This window comes from Molothrus aeneus, chromosome 1, assembly GCF_037042795.1.
Source record: "Molothrus aeneus isolate 106 chromosome 1, BPBGC_Maene_1.0, whole genome shotgun sequence".
NCBI lineage: Eukaryota > Metazoa > Chordata > Aves > Passeriformes > Icteridae > Molothrus > Molothrus aeneus.
Window position 1 is genome coordinate 79,116,869 of NC_089646.1, and position 24,595 is coordinate 79,141,463.

A 24,595-nucleotide genomic window follows, 5' to 3' on the forward strand; every position below is an offset into this window, starting at 1 on the left:
CTGTGAACACCGTCACACCACGCTGCTGATGTCTAGGCTTTGTGCCCATCACTCCTTACCTTTGTGGTTAAAAATGCCCTCCATCTCCATGCTGCTGCGAGAGTGGGCGATGCAGAGGGAGCCACAGGGGACCAGGCCTTCCGCAGCTGGGGAGCGATCCGTGGTTCGCACCAGGCACCAGTCGGGCTTGTCATGGGGCCTCTCCAGGACCTCCACGGTCTGCCCACGGCGGATGGTCAGCTCGTTGCTGTTGCAGGCGGTGAAGTCGTGGATCACCACTGTCAGCTCGCACCCACCAGACAACTGCCAGGGGAGAGAACAAGGAGAAGCCGGATGAACGCTCGTTATCAAACCATCCGTCACGCACCGGTACCTATTTAGGACTCCTGGCAGGATTTGTATTTTGGATGAGATAGCAGGCTTCTGGAACTTTCCACATCAAGAAGAAAGCGTTTCAAAATCAGGCAGTTCTGGTGTTTTAGAACAGATTTCTAACTCTGCTTGTCTCTGCCTATTGTTCAAAGCACACTGGTTGTGACAGTGCTGGGCGGAGGATTTAAGCAGCTTTTCTTGCTAGACTGCTCCGTATCCCAAAAGCTGAAGTAGCAGTCGCTTCTGAATATATTTTATGGGTGATAATTAGCAAAAAAAAAGGTCAGATATTACTAAATGCAGTCACCCATGAGCTTTGTTATCTTTCAAATTCAAGAGAGAAAGAGGTAGTTTTTTCAAATGAGCTTACTGCCTTATTCCTACCCTACTCACAGTTTACACACACAGGTCACAGAATTGTCCAGGACACATCATACACAATTGTAGAAGTCATCATAAAGTTCTTCACAAAACATTCCCAAATACTTAACTGTTTAACAGAAAATTCACACAGGCTTACAACTTTCACATTTTTGTTGGTTTCCCCAAATAAAACTGCACAAACTTGAATTAAAATCATGCGAGCTTAGGGTTTTCCTCCCCCTCTTCAAAACACTTCATTAGAATAACTTTGCCTAAGCTTTAGTTTTCTCTCTTTGATTGTTACATCTGCTTTGATGTGAAATGAAAATTATTATCAGAACTTTGCAAAGTTCCCAAGATTGCTCAGTGCCAAAGCACCCATCCAACTTAAGCAAGCAGTCCTAGTATTCCTTCTTCCTTATGGCAACAGCATTCCAGGCTACTTCAGTTTTTTATGTGTGACCATTTCTATAGCTCTGGCTGCTTCAGTGCAACATTCATACCAGATCTCAGCTGGTATTCAATTTCTGTGAATTCAGTAATTTTGAACCAAGCCAGTAAACTCCTTCAGCTCAGTGAGGTAATCTTGCAATGCTCTACACTGACAAAGGAGGACCAATACCCTGTGAGAATTCCAGCTGCATCACATCTAGAAGCAAGTGCCACACCAACACACTGAACAGACCCTGCCACGTTGCTTTTGACTGTTTCATGGCTGCCAGCTATATCCCATGAGCTTCAGAAATAGGAGATAAGAGACTGCATTGTTTCTTATTTATTAGTTTTCATTACAAGCTTGGAATGGAAACAGTACTGGAAACAGGACAAACTTTTTGGGGAAAATGCTATTTGTTATCAAGCAAGAATTTCAGAGCAAATGACAAAACCAGCAAAACCCAGTAAGAATCAAAGGACAATTCCAACCTTCTCTTCCTCAAGTCTGCAATGAATGACAGAACATAATTCCTAGCAGATGGGCTGCAGTAACTCCATAGCTTTCCCATGGTGTCTGCCTGCTAATCTCACTGGCTAGCATTGCTTGTGTGCGCTTACAGAGGAGCAGAAGTTTTCTTGAGGGAATGCTGGGGCCAAGAAGGGCAGAAAACCCTCATACATCTAGTGTTTAAGGAAGATGAATCAGGTTGTACCTGTTTAGATACAGGCTAAAAATTGCTTCTACCCTGTCTCTTCAGACAGCCCCAATACACAAATTACAGGGGGGGTACACCTTCAAAACATGTAACCTCCTCCCTCATTAAAACATGTTTCCTGTTCCCTTACACTCCCTTTTTCAGTCCATGCAAAGCTATGCAAAGGGGAAAAAGTAAAGAGCTTTCCCTTGTTTTCTGGTATTGATTTATGTTACAGCCTTTGTCAGACCAACTCAGAAACAATTGAAACCATCTGTATGCCTGATGGGGACTAACAAAAAAGCTGATGAAGTATGACTTCACAAGGTGTATAGGGCAGACCAAATTTTTCTCAGGAGTCCATATCCCATCCAGTGAAAGCAGAGTAACAAGCTGACACGTTCCAGAAACATCATCTCATCCTTATATTTCCTCCTAAATACCTACAGGAGCATATCCTTGGTGATCTGTTTGCTTTCCTGACCCCTCACTTCCTACAAATAGAGATTAAGGTCTATTTTTTGTGACTGGTGCAATGGCCACATGTTTTGGTAATATAGTTGTTCTTTCTTCTCTTTCCCCTAATAAAACAAAAGAAGTAGGATCTCAGATTTTATAAGTATTTTATACAATATTAAGTTAAAGGAAAAAGCAAATGAAGGTTGTCAGTGGCCATGTCAGATGGCCAAAGTACACAAAATGCCTAGTTTTTTCAGATAATGTTATAATCAGATATCCTAGCTGGCCAGTGTTCCACTGAAATTCAATACTCATTCCCACTTCAGTATAGTATGTAAGACACTTCTTGCTCAGGGTTGTTAGGTCCACACCATCCTCAAACATGCACCTATGCTGTTACATGCAACTTAGTGCAGAACTTTTCCACTATTGCTAAGACACTAAAACCAATGATTACTGTACCCAGCACACACATATGGCACTTGGGAGAGCTGAGCAAAAAAAGCATTTACCAATTTTCCCTTCCTTTGGGTTAACTTCCCTTCTTTCTGCCTACTACAGTAGTGGTTAGGAAACACTTCTTTCCTCTTTGTTTCCTTGCTCAATTTCTCTCCATAGCACACTTTGTGAAAGCAGTTTCATCTTTCACACTGATTAAATGCAGTTGGACGGCAGGGAGTGTCTGTGATTAAGAGCGTTGCTCAACAGCTGTTGTTGGACAGCTTTGGCAAGGCTCTCCAGGCTAGCTGCAGGGAAGAGTGAGAGGCACAGCAGAAACTGGGAGACTGACTTGCACTGAAGGGAAAAGAGTTGCAAACCATCAAAATCCAAATTTAGGCTGAACAAAGGCTTTATATACTTTATCCATCCGTCTCTAGAAACCTTTTATGTAAACTGAATTAATCATGTATGATAAAAATAAATGATGCTATGTCTGAAACATGGAAACTGGAGAGGCAGAGACGAGATGAGACACAAAAGCCAGACAGAAACAGAACTGAAGATTACAAAAAGGCACAAGGTTTAATTAAACAGCTTATCATGGGACATAGTGCCTTGCAGTTGCTGAAATCAATGTTAACCATCTACATTCACGTCTCTGGGGCCTTTTAGTCACTGTCGCTGGTAGAGAGAAAGAAAAAACCAAACGACACAAACACGTGAGCACTGACTGAGTACATTCTTAGCATAGGTTTGCTGAAGTCAGGGACACCACACTAAGTCCATCTGCCACCACTACCTGCAAGCACCATGGCTGACTAGATATTCCAGAGCCTTTACATCAGGCCATACAACATCCTCTCAGGACTGCAAATCAAATTTAATTTTCCATGGTAATTTTACATTAAGAAGAAGGGAAAGCAAAGAGAAGCTAACAAGATTTCTCAATTATTTCAAGCAAAAAAAAAAAAATCTTTAATCCCTGTTTAAAATGGAAACAAATGCAGTCTGGCAGAAAATAAATGGGACAGCACAAAAGTTCTGCCTCAAATAAAGAGCAATTTGCTTTGACCAGGTAGCTGTCCAGACTTGGTTTCCGACTCTGAAAAGAGGTGTATGCTCAGAGCCATGTCTGCTTTTTTTGTTGACATTTTTTTCTACTGATTGGAGCCTTTTCTCTTCCGGAGACTCAGCTGGCAGAACTAAATACTTGGTCGTCTCCTGCTGCTTCAGTCCTTTTTCTGTCTTTCAAAGAACTACACACAAGCTTAAAGAAGCATGAAAATGAAATACAACTTCACAAAGACAGTAATACAAAGTGTTACCAGCTGGGAACAAAAGACAATTTCTTAAAAATAAAGTGTTGCTCTACTGACCACCCACAGCAGCTAGCATGATTCCTACTATTTAGGATAGCAATCTATGACAGTTCTTCTGAAAGCCTCTCATGTTCTCAGATATTAGTTTAGATTAATTCATGTTTCTACCAGATCACTGAATAAAGCATGAAAAAAACCTATCAGACCTCCACTGTTTCCTCAGCCTCCCTATTTAATTTCCTATGCACTGGATCAAGTTCAAAAGACAATGTTAAAAATGAGATGAGGCTGATGAAAGACCAAATGAATGGTCCAAGAATCTCTTTTATCTGTTAGCCACCTAAAATGCTGGCTACACATCTACAGAATGTGAATGGAAGGAATGCTGTGAAAGGTGAAGGGCAAAATATTTACTGAGAAGGGTACAATGAGAGAGCACTCATGCAGAAAACTGAGATGCTTTGATGGACTAGAAATCCCTCTCTCAAAACTTATGTATTTCACACTGGATTCCATTATAGCTTCCAATGCTTCAGGATGGGTCAGCACTATTGATGTAAATATTTAGCATGTCTTGCAATATGAAGATACACCCCATAATAATAAAAAAGTCCAGAAAGGGATCTTAAATGACCTAGTCCACTTCATTCCCATCCTCTAGAGCATGATCAACCACAACTGTGTGAATCCTTAACATTCATCCTAACTGTTCTCACAGAACTCCAGTTATGGAGATTCCCCAGCCTTCAGAATTACTCTGCTCTAGGTTTTCACATCTTCATACCCATAAAAAGTATTATTACAATCTTTTTTAAAAATAAGTCATTCAATTTCATCCCATCCACTTAAAACATAGGTAAAAGACCTATGTTTAGTAACTCTGTGCAGTAGTCTTTTTCCCCACCTGAAGACCTAAAGTTCTTCCTCCTGCCTTTTTTTCCCCTTTAGACTTGTTAGCCCCCATTTTTTTCCTTGCCCTGTAAGTTAGGTTTAGTAGACTTGTAATCAATCTTTTTCTTCTTTCCCTCAGAATTCTTTCAATGGACCACTGACTTTCCAAAATTCTGTACTCTAAACTGTAACTCAATTGTTACAGTGTCTAATGTAAGCTTTATGAGTTCTGAGTAAAGAATGAGGACTTAGTGTCCTCCACATCCCATTTCTATAAGCCAATATATTGCTGCTTTCCTTGCCCTCCCAGATGCATCACACAGCAAAATAATAAACATCTTGTGAGCCTCTGTAGCTTCTAAATCATCCTCTCGAAAACTGTTTCAAATTCTCAGTTTTCATTAGTTAACTATTTCTACCTATTAATATAAACTCAAATGTGTTCCTATTAAATTGCATAGAATTTTAGCAGTTAATTTTCCCCACTGCCAAGATTATTCTGAATTCTAATTCTGCCTTCCAACACTGTTTTCAGATGACATGAGGCTGGGAAGGATATCAATGTCAGCTTTATAAGCATATGGTCTATTGCATCATCCCAGTCATTACTGAAAAGCAGCATTGCAACAGTGGAGCCAGCAATCAAAAGTTAAAATTCTAGCCTAAAAAGCAAGGGTGGAGAAGAAAAATGCTAATCATAAAGTTATTCTCTATTGTTATGGCAATTACAATTATGTCAGAAAACAGGATGCAAGGAAAGAGGTTCATCTGGACAATATTCAACCACTTATTATCATGGTTAAGGATTTTCAGCTCTTTCAAAGTATATCTCTGAGGAGGTGAGAAAGAATATTGACATTTGGATAAAGGACTTCATTCTTGATATACTCCCTGTATAACAGTTTAGCACTTCTAATCAAAACATTTGTTTTAAAAGAATGAGCTGTCTGAACATATAATTGGAGGAAGTAAAGAATGGTTTTAGTTGGCTGGTGATTAATATAACATGTTTGATATTTTTTGTCTTTTTCTCAACCTCAATAACAGATACACATGAACAGAAAACTGTTCAGCAAGAGCTTAATAAGTAATATAGCACTAAACACTTCTAATACTTAATTATTACTGGTTTTAATTGCTTGATATTTTTAAATGTTTCTTGGTTTGGAATCCCATCTCAGTTAGCTACCTGCTCCAAATTTGACCAAGGAGTTCCACTGCTTCCTCTGGCTAACCACATCAACAGCACTTTAAATCTGTACAACTGTTTTACTCCATTTCTGTAAGATATTCACACACACTTCAAGCTTCCAAGCTAAGAGGGCAGAGTCGATTTTAAACCCCAAGTGGACTGCAGCTAATGAATTTTCAACATCCAACATGAGAGATTACCTCAGACTCAGCAATGGTGTTAAGACACCCTGCAGATTTCTCTGGCCACTTTCTTGTTACTGTTCCTTAATAATTTTTATTTTGTATTTTTAAACAGATTAAAGATTTTCTCCATGTATTTAGCAAACTAAAGCATACAACAGAAACATCAAACAAAGCTACACTGCTAATTCACACACTTTTTAGAAGTGCACAATAGTAAATTCCTTCCTTGGACATAAAACACAGCCCAAGTAACTTCCAGGGAGTCATCAGCTTGTTTTTTCTTGGCAAAGAAAAGTCTAACAAAAATTTTATGCACAAATGCAAGATCTCAAAAATACTTTAAATGCAACACTACAGTCACTAATCACACCTAAAACCTGTCAGGAAAATACTGAAAAGTGTTCTCCATTTCTCCTTCCTTCCATTCCTCCTCCTTTTAACTTTTAACTCCTGTTGAACAGGTTGTTGGTAAGACTCCTCCTCATGTCAGACTGGAAAACAATCCTGAGGGCATTCTGCTTGGCCACCTTTCTCAGCAATTCTCAGACTATGCATGAAATATTCCTGTGAGGGGCATCAGGAGACAATGATGCTATGCATCCTAGTGAACAGTGCATCACAAGCAGAAGGGTGTTGGCTCTGCATGGCAGGGATGGACTGCATCACATCCACCCTGTGTGAACACAGCCTGGTGTCTCAGCCAACAACCAGGGAAATCACAGACAGTCTTGTTCTAGGGTCACAGGTTACCTAAACTCTTCTCTTAAGAACTGTTTGCTAGCATACAAAACTCAATGTTTTTAAATCCCTAAATAGTTAAGTAAGAATGCTAAGAATAAGACAGCAGAATAAAAGTCACCAAAAGAGTTCTTCCTCTAACCAACTGTTCTTCTCACAGGTATCTTTAGAAGAAGCCACTACCAAACTACAGACCAAACTCACTACAAATGCACAAAGTCAAAACATAGGCTGTTCTTGACAAATACAAGAGCAATCTAAGCACTTAGTATTTCCCTCCTCCTGTCTGCTTCTCTACATGGAAAAATCAAACTATAGAGTTTGAGCAACATGTGAAAATAGAGAAAAGTCACTGAGTTTAGGTGATGATGGAAATGGTGTAAATATTATTCTGAGAACATATTAATTTAGCTACCCTGAAGAATACTGGTTATTTATCTGCATATTCTGAATGGCTCATCAGAACAATTTTACCCAAGGAGGTAACTGACTAGAAATCCCTAGCCAAACTTTAAAGTAGTTTGGTAGGCATCGTCAGTTTTAATTCATTCTTCTGTTTGACAAACTTTTATTATCCATCTCTACCTCCCTCCCGGGTCCTAACACTTCTCACTTGCCAAAAAAACTTGTTCCAATTCCAAGTAACACACACATTTTGGAAACTTTTTTATTCTTTTGACACTTATCTTTCTTCCACCCAGGGGAAACTCTGGCTGTGCATCCTTATGGTACAACCCAGCCAGAATCTACAGGCAGAGAGGGAGGAAAGGAAACACCAGCTCTAGTACGAAATGACAGTTTGGTGCGTTACCTCTGGACAATTCCATCAGCTTTCATGCAGAAAGTGAAAACCTACTCCCTAACCCATAAACACTGGAGAGTACTTTTCCTTTACAACAGTAACTCTGTGGTGATCACCAGCCTCAAGCCAACATGAAAAGCAGATGGCATGCTTTCAGGAAGGCTGAGATTAACATGAAGAAAAATTCTGCCCATTGCTATCCAATATTATGGAAAATAAAACTTTCATTTTAAACTGGGTCAAATCTTTGAGCAAACTGCGGAACAGAGGGGACCAAAATGGTTTCAAATTGGCACAAACAATCTCTTCATGACCTATTATATTTAAACAATCATTCCTGCTCTCCCATGGTATCAAGGTATTTTCTCTACTGCAGACAGCTATTTTTAAGAGACTGGGTATTTCCATGCCTCTTCTCTGAAGGTACTAAGGACTAATCTTGGGTGCTAATTCACACTAAGGGACAATCACCTGCTCTCAGCACAGAGCAATGTCCAGGAAACTTACCTTATCACTGTCTAGTGTGTTCTGGGAGGTTCGTGAGGCAATTGAAATAGTATCAGGCTGGCTGCTGCCATCTCCCTGACTGTCCAGGTCCTCGCCATCTCTGCAAAGAATTCAGTTCTCATTACAAGAGTGGTACTGTGTTTGTAACATGCTAGTTAAGGAAGTGAGACACTCCCAGTGTGGCAACAGACACCAAATTCACTGATGCAAGAACCAAATACTCAGTACTTAATACTCTGTTCTCTGCTGTAAGAGAAGAGATTAATTTGCAAGGTATATATCGTGTGGAATTAAGGCAACAACCAGTGAGCCAGAAATATGGCAACAAACTTGCCCAGTCACTTAGGCAAAGCTAGCAAGGAGGACACTTGGTGACACATTTCAAGCTTCATAAAAGAAAAACGAAGGACCTGAGTAACACATGCAGAATTGCAAAAATCTAAAATGTACAGCTATTCTGTACTGTAGTTTCAAATCCCTTCTGTAATGGCTCATTTACACAAGCCAGGGACTGTTCAGAGCAGAAATCTCAACAAATTCAGCACTGCAGGAAACTGTAAATTAATGATAAGATAAAGGTGGACCAAATGACTCTTGCTTTTGTCCAATTCACTTAAAAGCATTCAAAATTCAACAGTACAGAGGAAAGAGCACTGTTGTATACTTAGAGATCTCTGATTATTTGAAATACTACTTACCTTCTTCCTTTCTGTTTTGTTGTTGGTGCAGTTTTGGGAATGTGGATGGGCTCTTTCAATGCTCCTTTCAGATGAATAGTCCTTTCTTGTATCACTTCCCGGATGTGTTTGATCCAGTCCTGTTTATTCTCTATACTGGATGCCTTTGATATGCAAAAGAAACAAAACCCCCACAAAGGACCATTATGGCTGAGTAGATCCACACATACAGTCAGCTAATAAACAAAAAGAGGATCACATAAAGAATGACTTTGTGAAAAATTTCTGAAAACCTAAACAGAGAATAGGAAATTCTAGCACTCTTATTTTGAATCCCCAACACTACTTTACACTTCTCAACATTATTAATATTGGTAACTTAAAACCATTTTAACCTTAATTCAGAGTTTACTTTTTTAACTTGATGACTAAAGCCCTGTATGCATCTCATGAGAATGAGATGAATTCCAATAATAACACCTTGAATACTGATATTTTAATTTCATCCTACGTTTTAGGTCAATTCTAACTTGAAAGAATAATAACCAACTATTACTGGCAAAAGAAGTTAACTTTTACTGCAACGCATTTCACGCATTACTCTTCCCACTTTTTGATACATATCTTGAGGCAGAAAGCTAATTTAGGGATTGTATTCTAATTACTACCTGCAACATATCTATTATTTTAAATACTCCAGAAATTACTTGATATCCTGCCCAACTTGTAATCTGATTGCTTAGCCCAATTTAACCCTGCACCTGAAATGCTATTAAATATAAATATTATTGCAGATCTAAAGAAATTATTATATATAGTTTCCTTAATTATATAGTACTTCTCTTAATTGCTGTCTCCTGAAATAACTGGCTTCAAATATATTATAAATATGTAATATATTATAAATATATAATAACCAGGAATTCTAAAGGAATGAAGAAAATTGTAGGAACAGATGGACAGGTAGGAAAAAGAATTTTGTTTTCTTTTACAAACAAAAACATTTAGGAAAAGAATGTAAACATGGCCTTCTAAAAAATATTTTATTTAGTTTTTCAAGGAATTTACTTCTAATATTAATGAGGTAAGGAAGTGTTTGTTTCCAGCCTTCAAAAACTGAACAAGCAAACAAAGTCCACAAAATTTTGATGAAGAGCTTGATGCATCACAGAAGTTTTCTAAATATCATATGCACTAAGTAAAGCACAGAATAGAAACACCTTAAAGTCATCTTATATAGAGAAGCCTTAATTAAAACCTTTTATTCTGTTCTGCCCTGGGAGGATCATGTCAGGCTGCAAAGCATTGTCTGTGAAATTATGGGAACATTAAAAACTGAAAGAAAATCTAGTATGCATTCATGTTACACTTAATTTCCTTGCATTCCTTCACTGCTGCCAGAAAGCTAATGTAAGCTTTTGTTAGTCTGTAATTCACAAGGAAGAATGTGACTTGGATGTGAAGAAGAATGTGAATTGGAAAGGCCATTTTTAAGTGACATTATTGATTATTTGCTATGAATATATGTGAAATCACAAACAAGTTTAATAGTAGGTGTATTAATCTATAAATGGGAATAATGAACCTTGTTTCAGCTCAACAGAGCTCCTCAAAACATGACAGATTACCCTTTAGCTGCTTATGCTATTACAAAACTGGTTCTTCAGTTGAGGAGGAGTCCCAGGTTACATACCATAATCATAGAAAATATTGATTTAGCCATTCTTCTAGCTAGGCAAACAGCACTACTGACACCTATAACTTGCACAGACACAAAGCTTATAGGAATTACATGCACTTTCATCCAAAGGCAAGTAGCTTCAGAAAAACTTGTAGCCCACAGAAAGACATAAAAATCTTTTGCAGTGTTTGTTTTCTGCATGAAAATACAGGTCATGAAAAACGGCATGGCCAACAAGCAGCAATGACTTGAGTGTGGAAGGCAACACTGATGCCATCATTTCTTTGTGACACCAGCACCCTGTCAGCTGTTTGCTGAAGTCTTCAAGCTTATGGAAGTCCATGGGATCAAACCTCTCCCCACCACAATTTGTAAAAGCATGTTTGTCTAATCCTTCAGTAGGCTGCAAAGATTCCTCTCTGCTCTCAGGCCACATGAGTTAGATATATACACACCACCACTGCCGCAAACCTAAAGAAAATTATTTGTCAGCAGCTGTCCCTCTCAAAGCAGGAAATCACTCCCTGCTTTCCCAACAAATAACAACAACTACAAGACTTGCTATAGACTAAAAGCACATCTGCTAAAATTACCTTGAGAACAATTTTGTTGTCTGAAGTTGGTGTCCTTCCAACCCACAAAGCAAACTTGCAGGGGTCTCCTTCTACATGTTCTGTGACACCCAGTTCAGAAGTCTGGAATAAGAAAAAATTGTTAGGACCACACAGAATTTTCTTCTCAGAAGCCAACAAAGGCATGCTAATAATCTACAAAATTGAGCACTGCTATTTAAAGAGATTTTCAGAAGCTTAAGGCTAACTCATATGGCTAGAAAGAATCCTTTATTCTGGTGGCAGTGTGAGGTCTCTTCAAAAAAGTAAGAACTGCAAGCTTAACAATCTTTTCTATAAAGTGACAATAAACAATAACACAATCCCAAAAACGAATTACTGATTTTACTTTTTGGACTTGACATGAAAACCCTTATAATTCTAAAGGTGATGCTTGGCAAAAAATAAGTTTTGGCTTCTCTCCCTGTTCATTTCCATTGGAGAACACTCCCTTATTTACTCATTTTTATGCTCCCTCTCAGATAAGATATGCTTAAGAATTCTCTTGCTGTCTTGTAAAATGCTGGATTCTTTCCTGTCAAATGAGCCTTTCCTAGTGTTTCCTTCCCTCTGAAACAGATGAAATAATTCAGAAATGCAGTTTCCCTGGAGAATTTTGTGAGACAACTACATGAACAATCAGTCTTTGGGAATGTTCTAATGTCAGACCTTAAAAGCTAATTATCATCCAAAATGTTTTCACTTTCTGACTGGAACATCTCACTCATATGAATTGGCTTCCACTTTAAACAATTCATAAAGGCTCTATTCCAAAAAAAATTACCAACTAAGAAATACAGCTCAAACTAAAAGAACCCTCACTCCCCAACAGCTGCTAAGTATTCTCACATGATTAGAAGCTGTATTTTTCCCCTCATACACGTCATCATTAGCACATACACACCTCAACACATGAGATGCTGGATACTCAATACCTGAGTAAAAGTACTTTTTTTTCTTGTCTCACTTGGATGCTAACTTGGCTTTTGTTTTTTTTTTTGGTGTTGGTGGGTGAAAGCTTTTTAGTTATTTTTTTCTTCTAAAATAATCCCGTCCCAACATCTACCCTTCCACACACAACTGTCTTTGCCCAATGGGCAGTTGAGCAACACAGCTCTCTGCAAAGGATGCTAAGTCTGCATGTGGCTCTCCAGGACAGGCTCACAGAACAGAAACCATTGTGGGATACTGGATGCATGGAAACCACACTGAGGTAAGGAAGCTCCCAAACAACCAGTTCCTGGTGACTGGGAGACTGTTCTGTCCAAGTAACACCTGCTTGCCTTCTCTCCCACAGCCCTCCTCAGGCTCCTGGACACTTAATCTCTTGCCAAAGGAGCTCATTAACACATTCTATCTATATATATTTATATATACATATATATATCTATATCTCTAGATCATGCCATTGAGTATCCTGTGCTGGGGAAACCCTGAAGTCATCATGCCCAAAGCAAAGAGAAGGACCTCATTTTTGTAAAGCTACCTTATAGAAGTCACAGGATAGCATACAGAAAGGATCTTTAGCTCAAATCAACATGCCTTTTCTAAAGACCAAACTGTAAGAGCTGCTATAATAGTAAAATGCACTACAGGATATTTTGCCAGATAAAATATGACAACAAGAAGAATTCTTGTATTTTAAAAGATTAGTACAATGAGAGTCTTAAAGATTTCCATCAGCTTCTCTAAGAGCAAAGGCTACTACTAAATTCCTGCTGGAGGAACTGACATGACAATTTAACAGGACTGATTTTTCAGTTTTGTCACCTCTCCCACATAATCCCTTGGCAGCTATTAATATTCTCCAATACACCAGCTTTTTTTTTTTTTTTAAATTTTGGGTTTTTAAGAGCAGCAAAGAATGGTGTGATCAACAAACAGCTGCAGCTGTGTTACCTGCTAGATATTTAGAATCAGGAAGGAAAGCAGAATATGCAAAGAAAGATAGGGAAAAAAAGAGGGTTTTTTTCACCAACCTGTTTTACCAGTTTAGACACAGAAGTGGGAAGTGGGAATGAATGAAGGAAAAGGAACAGAAGCACAAGGAAAAGACTTAGTATTTATACCATCTAGACTTACATATCCCAATAGGATCAATACGAGAATAATGTTTTCTAGAGGGTAGTTCTGAGAAAGGAAGTAATTTTTTGTACTTGCTCTGAACTATTTTAGCTATATAAAAGCTAATCTTGCCTTTGATAGGTGCAGAGCAAGCCATGGGAGACTGTCTTGCCACTTGGCTACCTAAATTTATGGAGTGTGAATACTGCCCTCATCCCAGTCATCCAACAAGATGGGAAGGTAAGGATGTGAATTCCAGAGTCACATTTTGTAAAGCATGCATTCTAGAGATAAGGAAAGTAAGAGTGGAGGTTTTGGGGTTGCTTTTTCCTTTTGCCTTTTTTTTTTTTAGATGGGAATAAAAACATTTCCACTTTTATATCCTTTCAGTAGATCATAAATAGTATAATTCTATATGTAGAACTTTATTGTAAGACTACTGGTCTATGCAAACATTCTGGAATGAACTTTTCCAAAACAAAGTCCTTGCCTTCCCCGATCAGTAGTTGTAGAATATCGACTAAAACGAATCCTTAACAGCAATAGCAAACAAGGAAGTTGAAGGCAGCTCATCAACTCCTTCCATCCTTCTGCTTTATACAAATAAGTGTTAAAGAATCTGCAATCAACACACAATTAAGACAAAACCAGTCTAGCTCAATATTGATTTTCATTTGACCTGACACACTAAGACTGACATGGACCCTTCAGTAGTTGCTTGAGCCTATCCTTTCTCCTCAAGAGCAAGACAAAGCACCAAACTTCAAAGCTTCAGTCTATACATTCCAAGGCTGTTCTTGCAGTGCTCAGTAACAGTTCAAGTTTTTCAGACACACTTCAATCACCTGAGCTTAGCTGAAGCCTAATCTAGACAGTTTTGTAGATATGATCAGTTGTTCTCCCATACTTACAAACAATTTGCTCTTGTAAATGTACTTGCTCCTTCCGCTCGAGTCCTTCACTTCTTTACTGAAAACCAAGGACATCTCAAAAAGGAAAAGGTGCCTCTCTCTTCCCTTTCGAATCAGAGTTTTTGGGTCCCACACTTGGAAGGATTCTTGAAGGATGAGCTCTCCCTGAGATTCTATATTTTCATCAAAGCCTAAAAACAGAGTGAAAGGAAAGATTCACCATGAAAAGTTGGTAATACAAGTAACATATGAAGCACAGCTTCTGTTCATTAAACTATAGGACTTTTTTCTCCCTGACACAGCTTCCAAAAGATGAGATTCCAAGAAAACAATACTAAAAACAAGACTTGACAACACTGCAATATACTAAATGTAACTGCAGCTCAAATGTACTTCTAAATTTAGACATTCAACTGTTAACTGTTAACTTAATCAACTCTTCTGGCAGTATTTTACCAACAAATGACAAATTTGTCTTTGTCAGCTTCAAGTAACCTCTTCTGTGATGAAAATTTTTTCTCTTATGAGCTTTCTGCCACTGTACAAAGTAAGCAACTTGCAAAGACAGCAAGCAAATCAGGTTCTTCTGAGAGTGGCAAGCTCCCAAGTGCTACTTTTTCTGGAGGTATACCTTCTCTACCATGTGGGCAATGAGCAGAGAACTGTGTTCCAACTGGGGATGGAGAAACATGGCAGCTTGGAGCTGTTGGCATACAATCAGCCTACCATTGGTCCTGCCAGAATTGATCCACATTACAGTAATTACCAGCTGGATCATTTGTATTGAGACATAATGAAAAAAAGATGAAGACTGAGAATACCAACAATTTTACTTCCATTATAATGGTATCATGTTCGCCCAGTTTAATACAAGTTTTAGAGTTGGAGGATAACAAAAATTATCTACCATACTCTTCTGAGTGGCATCAAAATGTATTTTAAATAGATGCTGCTTGCCAGTTCTCATGTTCTGAACAAGGCAAGAGTATGGAGAGGATCAGAGGCAAGTTCCGCCAGGATGTTCATTCAAAATCCTCCAGAGACATAAAGAGGAAATGTGCTCACTCACTATATTTGTCCAGCATGGGATGACTCAACAATGCACGCACGATTTGTTGTAAAACCAACTTATGTGAAAGATTAGGATATTCTCCAGAGTCACATTCCCAGTGTCAAAAGATTATTACCAAAGCTGGTCAGCCTTTATACTAAGACCACCTCCTGAACAAGCATTTGGAAGTGATCCTGTAAACTGCCGGACATCCTTACTGCTTAAAATCAAGGAACAGAGGTGATTTGGAACATTTATACGATCAAGGATCACATGTCAAACCAAGGCACATTTTACAGTATCTAGCACAATACTGGAAATTCCACAACAAGCAACATGCTACTCCCAGAAGGCAGAAGGGAAGAAAAGGCATATTGATTAGAAGCACTTAAAAGTATTTATTCAGCAACTGTAGGGTAAGAGGGCCCTGCTTTTTTTTTCTCAGAAACTTTAAACACCCAAGAAAAACATTTTTATTACTAAATGTATGATTGCACCATTATAAATGATAACGTGCCAATTGCAAAACAGATTTCAGCACGAAGTTGTTCTAAGCACATAGATGCATTACATCCAACCTCCACTGTCTGCCATGAACATGATTATGCTGGCTTAGGCTTGAGCTAAATTGGCTTATGCTGACATTTTACTGCCAGAAGATAGATTTCAACCAGAAGTCTGTTATGGAACAGGCAGCAAACAGATGTGGAAAAGACAAACTTCTTGGAGACAATTATTTGATACATAAATCAGCAAAATCACCAGTAACACACTTATGAGCCTCATACAAAGAAGCTAAGATTGGAGAATGCAGCCAAAGCCAGCCTATCTGACCAGTCACCTATTGCATTTTGGGTGAGTAGTGGACTACTTCATTGGCCTACAGGTTTTTCAAATCTGCAGTGGCACAACTATAGATCAAGGTGAAAGAACACTTCAAGAATTACTAAAACTCTAGCAGCTGACTGTAACAAATTATTTTCCTAAATAAATGTTCATCTCATATAGCCCTGCCAAAATGGTATGAAAAATACAAACCCTGAGAAAAGAACATGTTCACAAAACCAAGTTCATCTGCAGCACACAGAATTGGAAAGGCAGCTTGAATCCTACCTTCCAGCATGCTGAGGTGCATGGCATCATTGGCTCGCTTTGGCACACTAAGCATCACCTCCAGGCCATCCTTAATCTCACCTTTACCTTCTTCACAGCACGTGAGCAGCTCCTGCAAAAGACAAGCAGGCAAAACAACTCTCTATCATTTGTTTTTACACTAATATGACAGACAACCAAAGAGTAGTTCTAACAAACCAAAAATCATTCTTGACACGTAAAATATTTTTGAACTTCTTGACACAGTTATCAGATGCTGCTCTACATCAAGGCCCAGAACAATGCAGCTGCCAAGTCATGAAGATGGAGGAAAGCAGGACAGCACAAAAGGACCCTTCCCACCTCCCATGTCAGCCATTGCTTCACTGCACCAGACACCTGCTCTGTACAACTGCTGATAAAGATTACACTGTTTTATTCTAAGTATTCCATGAATGACTATTCTGTGTTCATACAGTTAAAAGCAACCTACAGGCAAAACTTTTCAATACAAACCAGCATTAACTAATGGACAGAAGTTAGAGAATTTAACATGCTGAAGTGCTGTAGCAGAATTTAGGGCATACAGTTCTCTGGCCATTCAACATCCCAGAGATTTAATGTAACAGTGTCTCAGCTGGTATTCAAATTTCCTGGCAGCTTTCAAGCATTTGAACAGTATCAAGATAAAATGTAGGTTACATAACCAAAAGGGCATATTATGTTAGTTCTGTTATTCAAAAAGCCCACTTAATTCATTCCCTCAGGTTAAATTCCTTTTCCCCTTTTTAAAGAGAAAGCCATGTGATTTCTAGTATTATAATCATTACAGTATTTTTATTCAACTGCCAATACCACTATCACAGCAAAACTCTACATGATCCCACCTAAATTTTGCATGACAACTCCACAGAACAGTGAGAGTAACTAAGTATCTCTCAGAGGCACAGAAGAGGAGCAGCTTCAATAACATTTGGAAAAACAAGTGAAACTTCTAGAACTATAATATGTTTCATTTATCATTCAAGTTTTAGGCTCTTAATCCTACTATGCTATATGTCTCCCTCCTATTACAGAAAAAAAAAAAAAAAAAAGGAAAGACAACCCAGGAACCACCAGACAAAATCAATTCTACTACACAGCAAAGACATCTGGCTCTGCAAACACTGGTGAAACCAACGTATCCCACCACTTCCATAAAGTTGCAGGCAAAAGCATTTTAATATTAAAAATAATAATAATTGTTGGAATTAATTCCTCAGAATTTCTGAAACAGCACAGCCCAGAGTATTTCTGTAAAATAACTTGACTAAGCTGCAACTCCTTGCAAGTGGAAAACAGACACTAAACTTCAGTCAAAAATGACAGATTTGTTTCCACCCAAAGTGACCTGAAATAGCCTCTAATGTTTTTCAGAAATGTCAAAAGCAATTACACATGGCTGTTCTCAAGTAAAAAGGGGAGACACAGATCAGTTACAGTGCTTTTGTAGGCTGCTACAACAAAACAAGCATTGCCACCTAACAGTGAATCAGCACAGTCCAAGAACACTGCTGCCCACTTGAGAAGACATCTGTCCACTGAGTCGAGGTTCTAACTACAGGGTTCCAAAAGTTGTGCTTATTTGGCAGCTACTATTTACTTGACTTTCCAGGCAACATTACAAATAAACTCTTTGTGCAACAGCTCTACAGGTACAGTCACTATGTGTAAATATTTACCAATACACACAGATATTTAAATGCCTCATAGATATCTGTATTACAGTTTTATATATAAATATCTATTTTACAGTATTTAATACCATCAGCATAGCTAATGTCTTGCCAAAATCTGGTGTAGAAACCATTACAAAAATGGTTTTATAGTCCTATAGCCATGAATTACTTTTTTACCCTGCACATGCAAATTATATTTTCTAAGTAAACATCAGTATTCAGGAATCTTTTTTTTGGTTTACAGAAATCTGGACAAAAAGCTGCTTGTTTATGCCTTCTTTACCATTTTCAGTTGAAATTTTGCAGCAGCATTTGTGGCTGCCCAGGATGCCGGAGTCTCAGAGAGTAGAGTAGAACAACCCTCGTGCTTTTAGCAAGAGCTTTGCCTTCTTATGACCAGCAGAATCAGATGAAGAACTGAATAAATACTGACCTTTAAAAGAAGCTGGTATTTTGTTATCCTTTGGACAGGTTTGATAAGGTAAGAGGAGATAGAGTTGGCCAGTCCATGTCGTTGTTGTATCTCCTACATGGAAAAAGCAAACATTTGAGGACTGTAAGCACCAACACTCAGATATAAACTGTTTTGAGGGATTATGAAATAATATACATTAACTACCAATTCTATTTTAGCAGGAAAAAAACCCAAAAAACCAGGATAACTGATATTCCAGGCACAATGAATATGTGTAATGCTGTGCATCTGCCTGCTCTCTTGGTACAAACAGAAGATGATTACCTCCAAGACTCCAAGAGTACCTGTGAAACATTTAAACAAACCTAAATACAAAGAGCAACAATTAGAGACACAAAATGTGTGGCAACACCTTTTTTAAAAAAAACATTAAGATCTGTACTTCTTTTGCTACTTGCAAGAGAGGAAAAACCCTGACATTCCAGTGTTGCAGGGAAGAGGCAGGAGTGCCGGGAAGGCTGAGGTAGAGGTTTCTCAGCATCCCCTGCTATTTCAGTGTCAACAGCCACAGACGGCCTCATCCCCCACCAGAGGGAGCACCGAGTAACAGTTTCTGAGGTTACCAAGCACTTGAAAAAAAAGCAGCCACTTACAAATAGAAAAAGAAATTACATCCACGAAGCTAAAGGTGGAAACCAGAATTATTGGATAGCTAACTAGGATGATTACAGATTTCAGGTACTGACTGAGGCTGAACTCCACTGATCGGGTCTGCCATTTATCATAGAATTGTATCTATTTCAACCAACCAATTTCAAACAGCAAGTTATGCCCCACAGCTATGTGCCATCAAACCATGGTTACAGTATCAGAAATTCCCAAAATGGGATACACACGATATTTTCACACGGACCAGTGGTGTCATCAGTGGAAGCGCTCAAGGTCTCTGTGCACAGAATTAAGTCTTCACACTCCTAATATACTTTAGGTGAATTAGGGGATGGAGAGCTCTGGATCTAGTGGTAAAACAGATGGATCAAAGGAGATGGTGGCAAGAATTTATTTCTAGTAATTTTATTAGAGCCCTGTGTTATTGTTTTAATGGTATTTACTAAATTATTCTTGGAATTTTTTTGGTCGTATCTACCTGATTTTCTGTAACTCACCTGGCTCTTCTTCAAACACTGAAAACTTAACAGAGGTTTCACAGAAAGGCTTTGCCTTACAATGTTTAGAAACCTCATTTCCTCAGTGATTAGACTTTTGAGATTAACCTCAAGGGCTTCAGGGATTTCCTCTACTTCCCTCTACTTGTACAAACAATTCTAAAAAAAATTGTGGTGTCATCATAAAAAATTTCTGGTGTCATCATACAGCTAGTGGGGAAAAAATAGAAAAAGAGGAAAAAGACAGCACTCTAATTGAATAATCTATTAATACATGTCCAACCAAAACTCAGTCACCATGGCCAAAATTCCTCCCTATAACTTCTAATACACCTAAATTTTTGTTGCTTTTCTATGTAGAATATTACACATATAGGCCATGGAACCGTGGGACTGAATAAGGAGGTTCAGCCCTTCTGAATAACAGCAGTGAACTGAATTACCACTACATGCAATTACAGTTTAAAAGCACTGCAAAAACTCAAACAACATTTCTATCTCTATTACATACAATGCAAACTAAGCACATCAAAATGCTAAGATTTGCAGGATGTGCCTGTGTGAGCTGAAGATTCATGTCTCGGTTGTTGTTGCCAGAACCTGCTTCCAGTTCTGAACCGCTCTGGTATTTGACAGCGGCTTTTCACATCTGATTTGACAGCTCTGTAACACCAACTGAGCAATGGAAGTAACCATGTGAGACACAGGATTGATTTTCTTGAGCTGACAGCTTAATAAATTGCAGCATTATTAACAGGAAACGTGCATTTTCTTAACAAATTAGGCACTCAGCAGAACCACAAATATGAGTCCAGCAGCCAAGGTGTTTTAGCTTTTAAGATGGACACAATGTACTTACATCAAAGTATGCTCCTGCATGTTCTAATATCAGCTGAGTGGAATCTGGCTTATTTTTACAGTAGGTAACGTACATCTGGAATTTGTCTGCCTGCAGAACAAAATGCAAATTTACAAAGGTTATCAGAGAGATCATTCCTCTCTCAAAGTTTTTATGTCATTATCAGAGAGCTAATCTTCCCTATCAAGAAACCAAGCTGTACAGAATTACATTTCCACTCAAACTGGCAGTGTAAAAATACACATCAGGCAAGTAAGACTGAAAACAGCAGCAATGTATATAAAAATAGGTTATTCAAACTAAGACAAACCAAATCTGCACAGAGGTTTAGGCATACACTTGCATACACTTCAAGAGCAGCTAAGGACTGGCATCTGACAGGAGTGCCCTAATTATTGTTTTCTCAGTTAAAGATACACCCATTTTACTTTAATTTGCAGGAAGAGGTACTTTAACAAATCAAAAAGGGATTGGAGAGCAAGCATTTGGCCTGTCATGCATCCTATCCCCTCCTCTACTTCTAAATGTAAGTTTGATTTCATTACCCAAGTCACGAAGCAATGTCCAACATCTTCTGGTAACTGTTCATATTTTTCCAACTCCTTGAGAAATATACTGTGGGTAAAAAAGAAACAAGTAGTACAAGGCATATGAAACATGTTTATTACAGCAGCTTGTTTGGATCTATTGTCTGTGGACAAAGGCCATTAGAAAACTTTCTGTAATACCAAATGTATGAGCTAAGGAAATAAAGATAACGAATACATAAAAATGTGCAATAAAAGTAGTAATATAAAATATAATTCAGTAAAAATTCTGATGAGAAGATCAGAAATTGAACCAGTGGACATGCAGTTAATACATAAGAATACACAAAAATTTAGTAATTGCTGTTGTTCTCCACCAAGGTTTCCTACTGTTTTCAGTTTCAAGAAAAACCTTCATCTCAAATTAAAAAAAAAACCCAAACCTTGCTTTTTGGATACTCAAGTTCTCAAGTTAACACAAAGCATACAAAGAACTGTAAAATCGGGGTCTGGAATACACTAGGTATATTTTATTACTAAGAATCATAACCCAATACAAATGTGTACATAACCAGGAAATAACAAAGAAGGAAGATTCAGAGCAAGACTTCTGTACACAGATCCCCCTAAGAACCACTCAATTTAGAAGAAATGGAGTGGACAAGTCTCTTTTATGCTCTGTACTCCAGTAAATGTGATGATGCTGGAGCATCTCCACAGAAGCTAAGAAGAGCCAAGAAGAGCTGGAGCCCTACTCTTTCCCACTAACAGCTGCCCTTGGATATTGGGAATGAGGGTTCTGAAACAATGACAGAGCCCTAATGTTTGTGCTATGTTTGTATTTTATTGAGTTCAATGGTTTTCATCTCTTTAGAACAACTGATAAACCTACAACAAAATGTTGGTGTATCCAAAAAATCTCTTATATGCTGAAAGATACCCGAGACTGAAAAATATAATTTCTAATGGTGTACCTATCTCTCAGCAAAAAGCAACAGCAGAAATAATTTAGCAATGCAAGAGGAAAATCTTTCAATTTTTTTGATGGGAAAGCATTTATTATTGAAATACACAGTATTTTCACTAGGAAATCCCTCAGGTCATCATTGGATTTAGCAGTAGTATGGAAATGGAAGATAAGTCACTCACTTATTGTGGAACTCATAAATTTCCTGCATGTTTCCAAAGATAATGTGTTCTTTGTTTACAATACCAGGTGGGATCTCCTCAACTCCACTTGTCATTTCCCATAGATATGTCTGCCCAGAAAAAAAAAAAAAAAAAAAGATGTGTGAAAAGTGATGATAAACTCCCAACAGACACAGCCAGGTATTTGCAAGTATGCATTAAACTAGAAACTAGGCAAAGATCATACAGCAGCATCATCTCCAATTGTGACAGTGCCTGTTGTGTCAAATATACCTTGTGATTTTGACAGTGAAATACAAGTTCTAAAACTGACAATTTAACATAGTCCCTGAGACTTCATAATTTAAAATGCATAGTGTTCTTGACAACCTCTAATGCTTCAGGATATTCCTTATCAAGGTCATGTCTGCAGTCTAGAAGTTCATGCTTTGTGCAACAGCTACCACTGAACATTAGTTGCTTCAGCATAACAATTACTGGGCACTTTTCCATGGAATCTCACTGCATTTCTATTCAAAAAGTCAGCTAGTAGCAGAACATGTGATACAGATAATAAGAGAATTAGCACAAGCTCTCCCCTATTGCTAGCAAAGCAAATAAAGTAAACCCCTCCTTTTTCCCTCCTCTCTCTAAAACAAAAACCCCACATACGATTATGAATTGGGAAAGGAACAAATACTGAAATTCATACCAACAAAACCAAAACATATAAGGTGAATTCTGAAATGCCTGTTATCAGATGTAATTCTAAGTTTCTTCTTAATGGCAGTAAGATTACTTAAGTTGATCCTATGATTCCAAAACAATCATGCTCAGCTGTTAAAACCAGAAAAAAAATACAGAGCAATGGATTGAATCCTGCCTTCAAAGATTAGTGAAAAAAAGAAAACTCACATCCATGCATTCCCGGAGGTCTCTTACGTAAGCCTTTTCTGTCTGAATCAGCTCAGCCATAATGAACCTTAGGTGACAACAGAAAGAATAATCAAATCTCAGTCTGTTAGACCATTGTGAACACATAATAACCAGAACACATCGTTCTCCTCATCAGCTTTTGCTTTTCCACTGCAGCAAGAAAAATCTGAGAAGTGAAATGTGAAGAGAGACAACAGAGGAAGGAAACCTACAAGGTAACAACCCTCCATTACTAACCAGGACAAGAAGAAATGGGGAAGGAGATGCAATTTTTTCTCTAACACTTTTCACTGCTACAGTCATTTAACTTTTGTGTTGCTTCCTCCCCTTACACATTTATTTCACATTATTTCTAAAAAGGAAAAAAGCATGTTAAAAGAAGTCTAACAGTTTTGAAAGTTTAAGATTCCGTCATACTAGAATTATCTAGGAGAACAAGCATGTGAATAAATGGCAATAAGAGATACTGAGTACTACCACTCTCTTTTTACCATTTATACAATTTCTAAGCTGCCAGACAAGCCATGACAGTTGTTTTATTATCAGGATTGATTTATGCATTCTCGTTGATTAAAAATAAATAAATGTATTACTCTTTCCTGCGGGCAGACTTTCGTTTTTCTTCGTTAAGCTCATGAGCAGCATCGCGCAGTTTCACCTCTGACCCAGGGACACTGGCTGGGATTATATCCAGCTGCAAGCTTTTGCTCTTTATTAAAGAAAGGAAGAATTGATTAAGGAAGGAGATAGGAGAAAAAGGTAGCTAAATCAAATGCAAGTAAAGTCTGTTTGTCTGTCATCACACTCAAATTTCTCTTACCGATTTATTGGAATCTGAGGAAATACCCAGAGCTTTCTCTAAAGAGGTCCTGTATTTCTCCATGCGCAGGGAAAAGTCTCTGTACCTCTTATCCACTGCTGTGACACATTTTTTAATCTCTGTTGCATGAGCATGCCCTTTTTCACAAAAGCCATCAGCCAGCTGTATCAACAACTTCACCCTCTCTTTGGTTTGCTATGAAAACAGGAAAATATTGAACAGTTACAAGCTCTACCTGTCATGCAGGGGGTCATTTTGCTTAACTGCTACTAAGTGCAATTAGAGAAGGAATTGAAGAAGCTACCTTCTTCCCCTCTCTTCCCAGAACTCCTTTAAACAGATACCTTTTACTTATTAAAAATAGCACAAGATTAATGTAGGTTTCCTTAGGCTTTATTATTACATGACTAGAAGCAGATTGTTTATTTTTCTTTGAAATATGTCCTTCATATCTGACTCAGAGATTAAATTCTGCTAGGCAAGCCTTTCAGCATGAGTACTCTTGCATCAATACAAAGGCATTTTGATGCCAAAGAGGGT

The 24,595-nt window shown here is 38.2% G+C and overlaps 1 protein-coding gene across 1 annotated transcript in view; it reads right to left on the bottom strand.

Moving 5' to 3' along the window:
* Positions 1-24,595, bottom strand: part of TRIO (trio Rho guanine nucleotide exchange factor) — a 244,294-nt gene that overhangs the window by 67,419 nt on the left and 152,280 nt on the right. The window contains exons 22-34 of the mRNA XM_066559737.1: positions 24,056-24,250; positions 23,829-23,944; positions 23,215-23,281; positions 22,321-22,430; positions 21,190-21,259; positions 20,645-20,734; positions 18,638-18,730; positions 16,508-16,619; positions 14,344-14,534; positions 11,351-11,452; positions 9,098-9,240; positions 8,400-8,499; positions 60-303 (exon numbers count right to left, since the gene is read on the bottom strand). Coding sequence (XP_066415834.1) covers positions 60-303; positions 8,400-8,499; positions 9,098-9,240; positions 11,351-11,452; positions 14,344-14,534; positions 16,508-16,619; positions 18,638-18,730; positions 20,645-20,734; positions 21,190-21,259; positions 22,321-22,430; positions 23,215-23,281; positions 23,829-23,944; positions 24,056-24,250 — 1,633 coding nt within the window. The remainder of the gene's footprint in view (positions 1-59; positions 304-8,399; positions 8,500-9,097; positions 9,241-11,350; positions 11,453-14,343; positions 14,535-16,507; positions 16,620-18,637; positions 18,731-20,644; positions 20,735-21,189; positions 21,260-22,320; positions 22,431-23,214; positions 23,282-23,828; positions 23,945-24,055; positions 24,251-24,595) is intronic.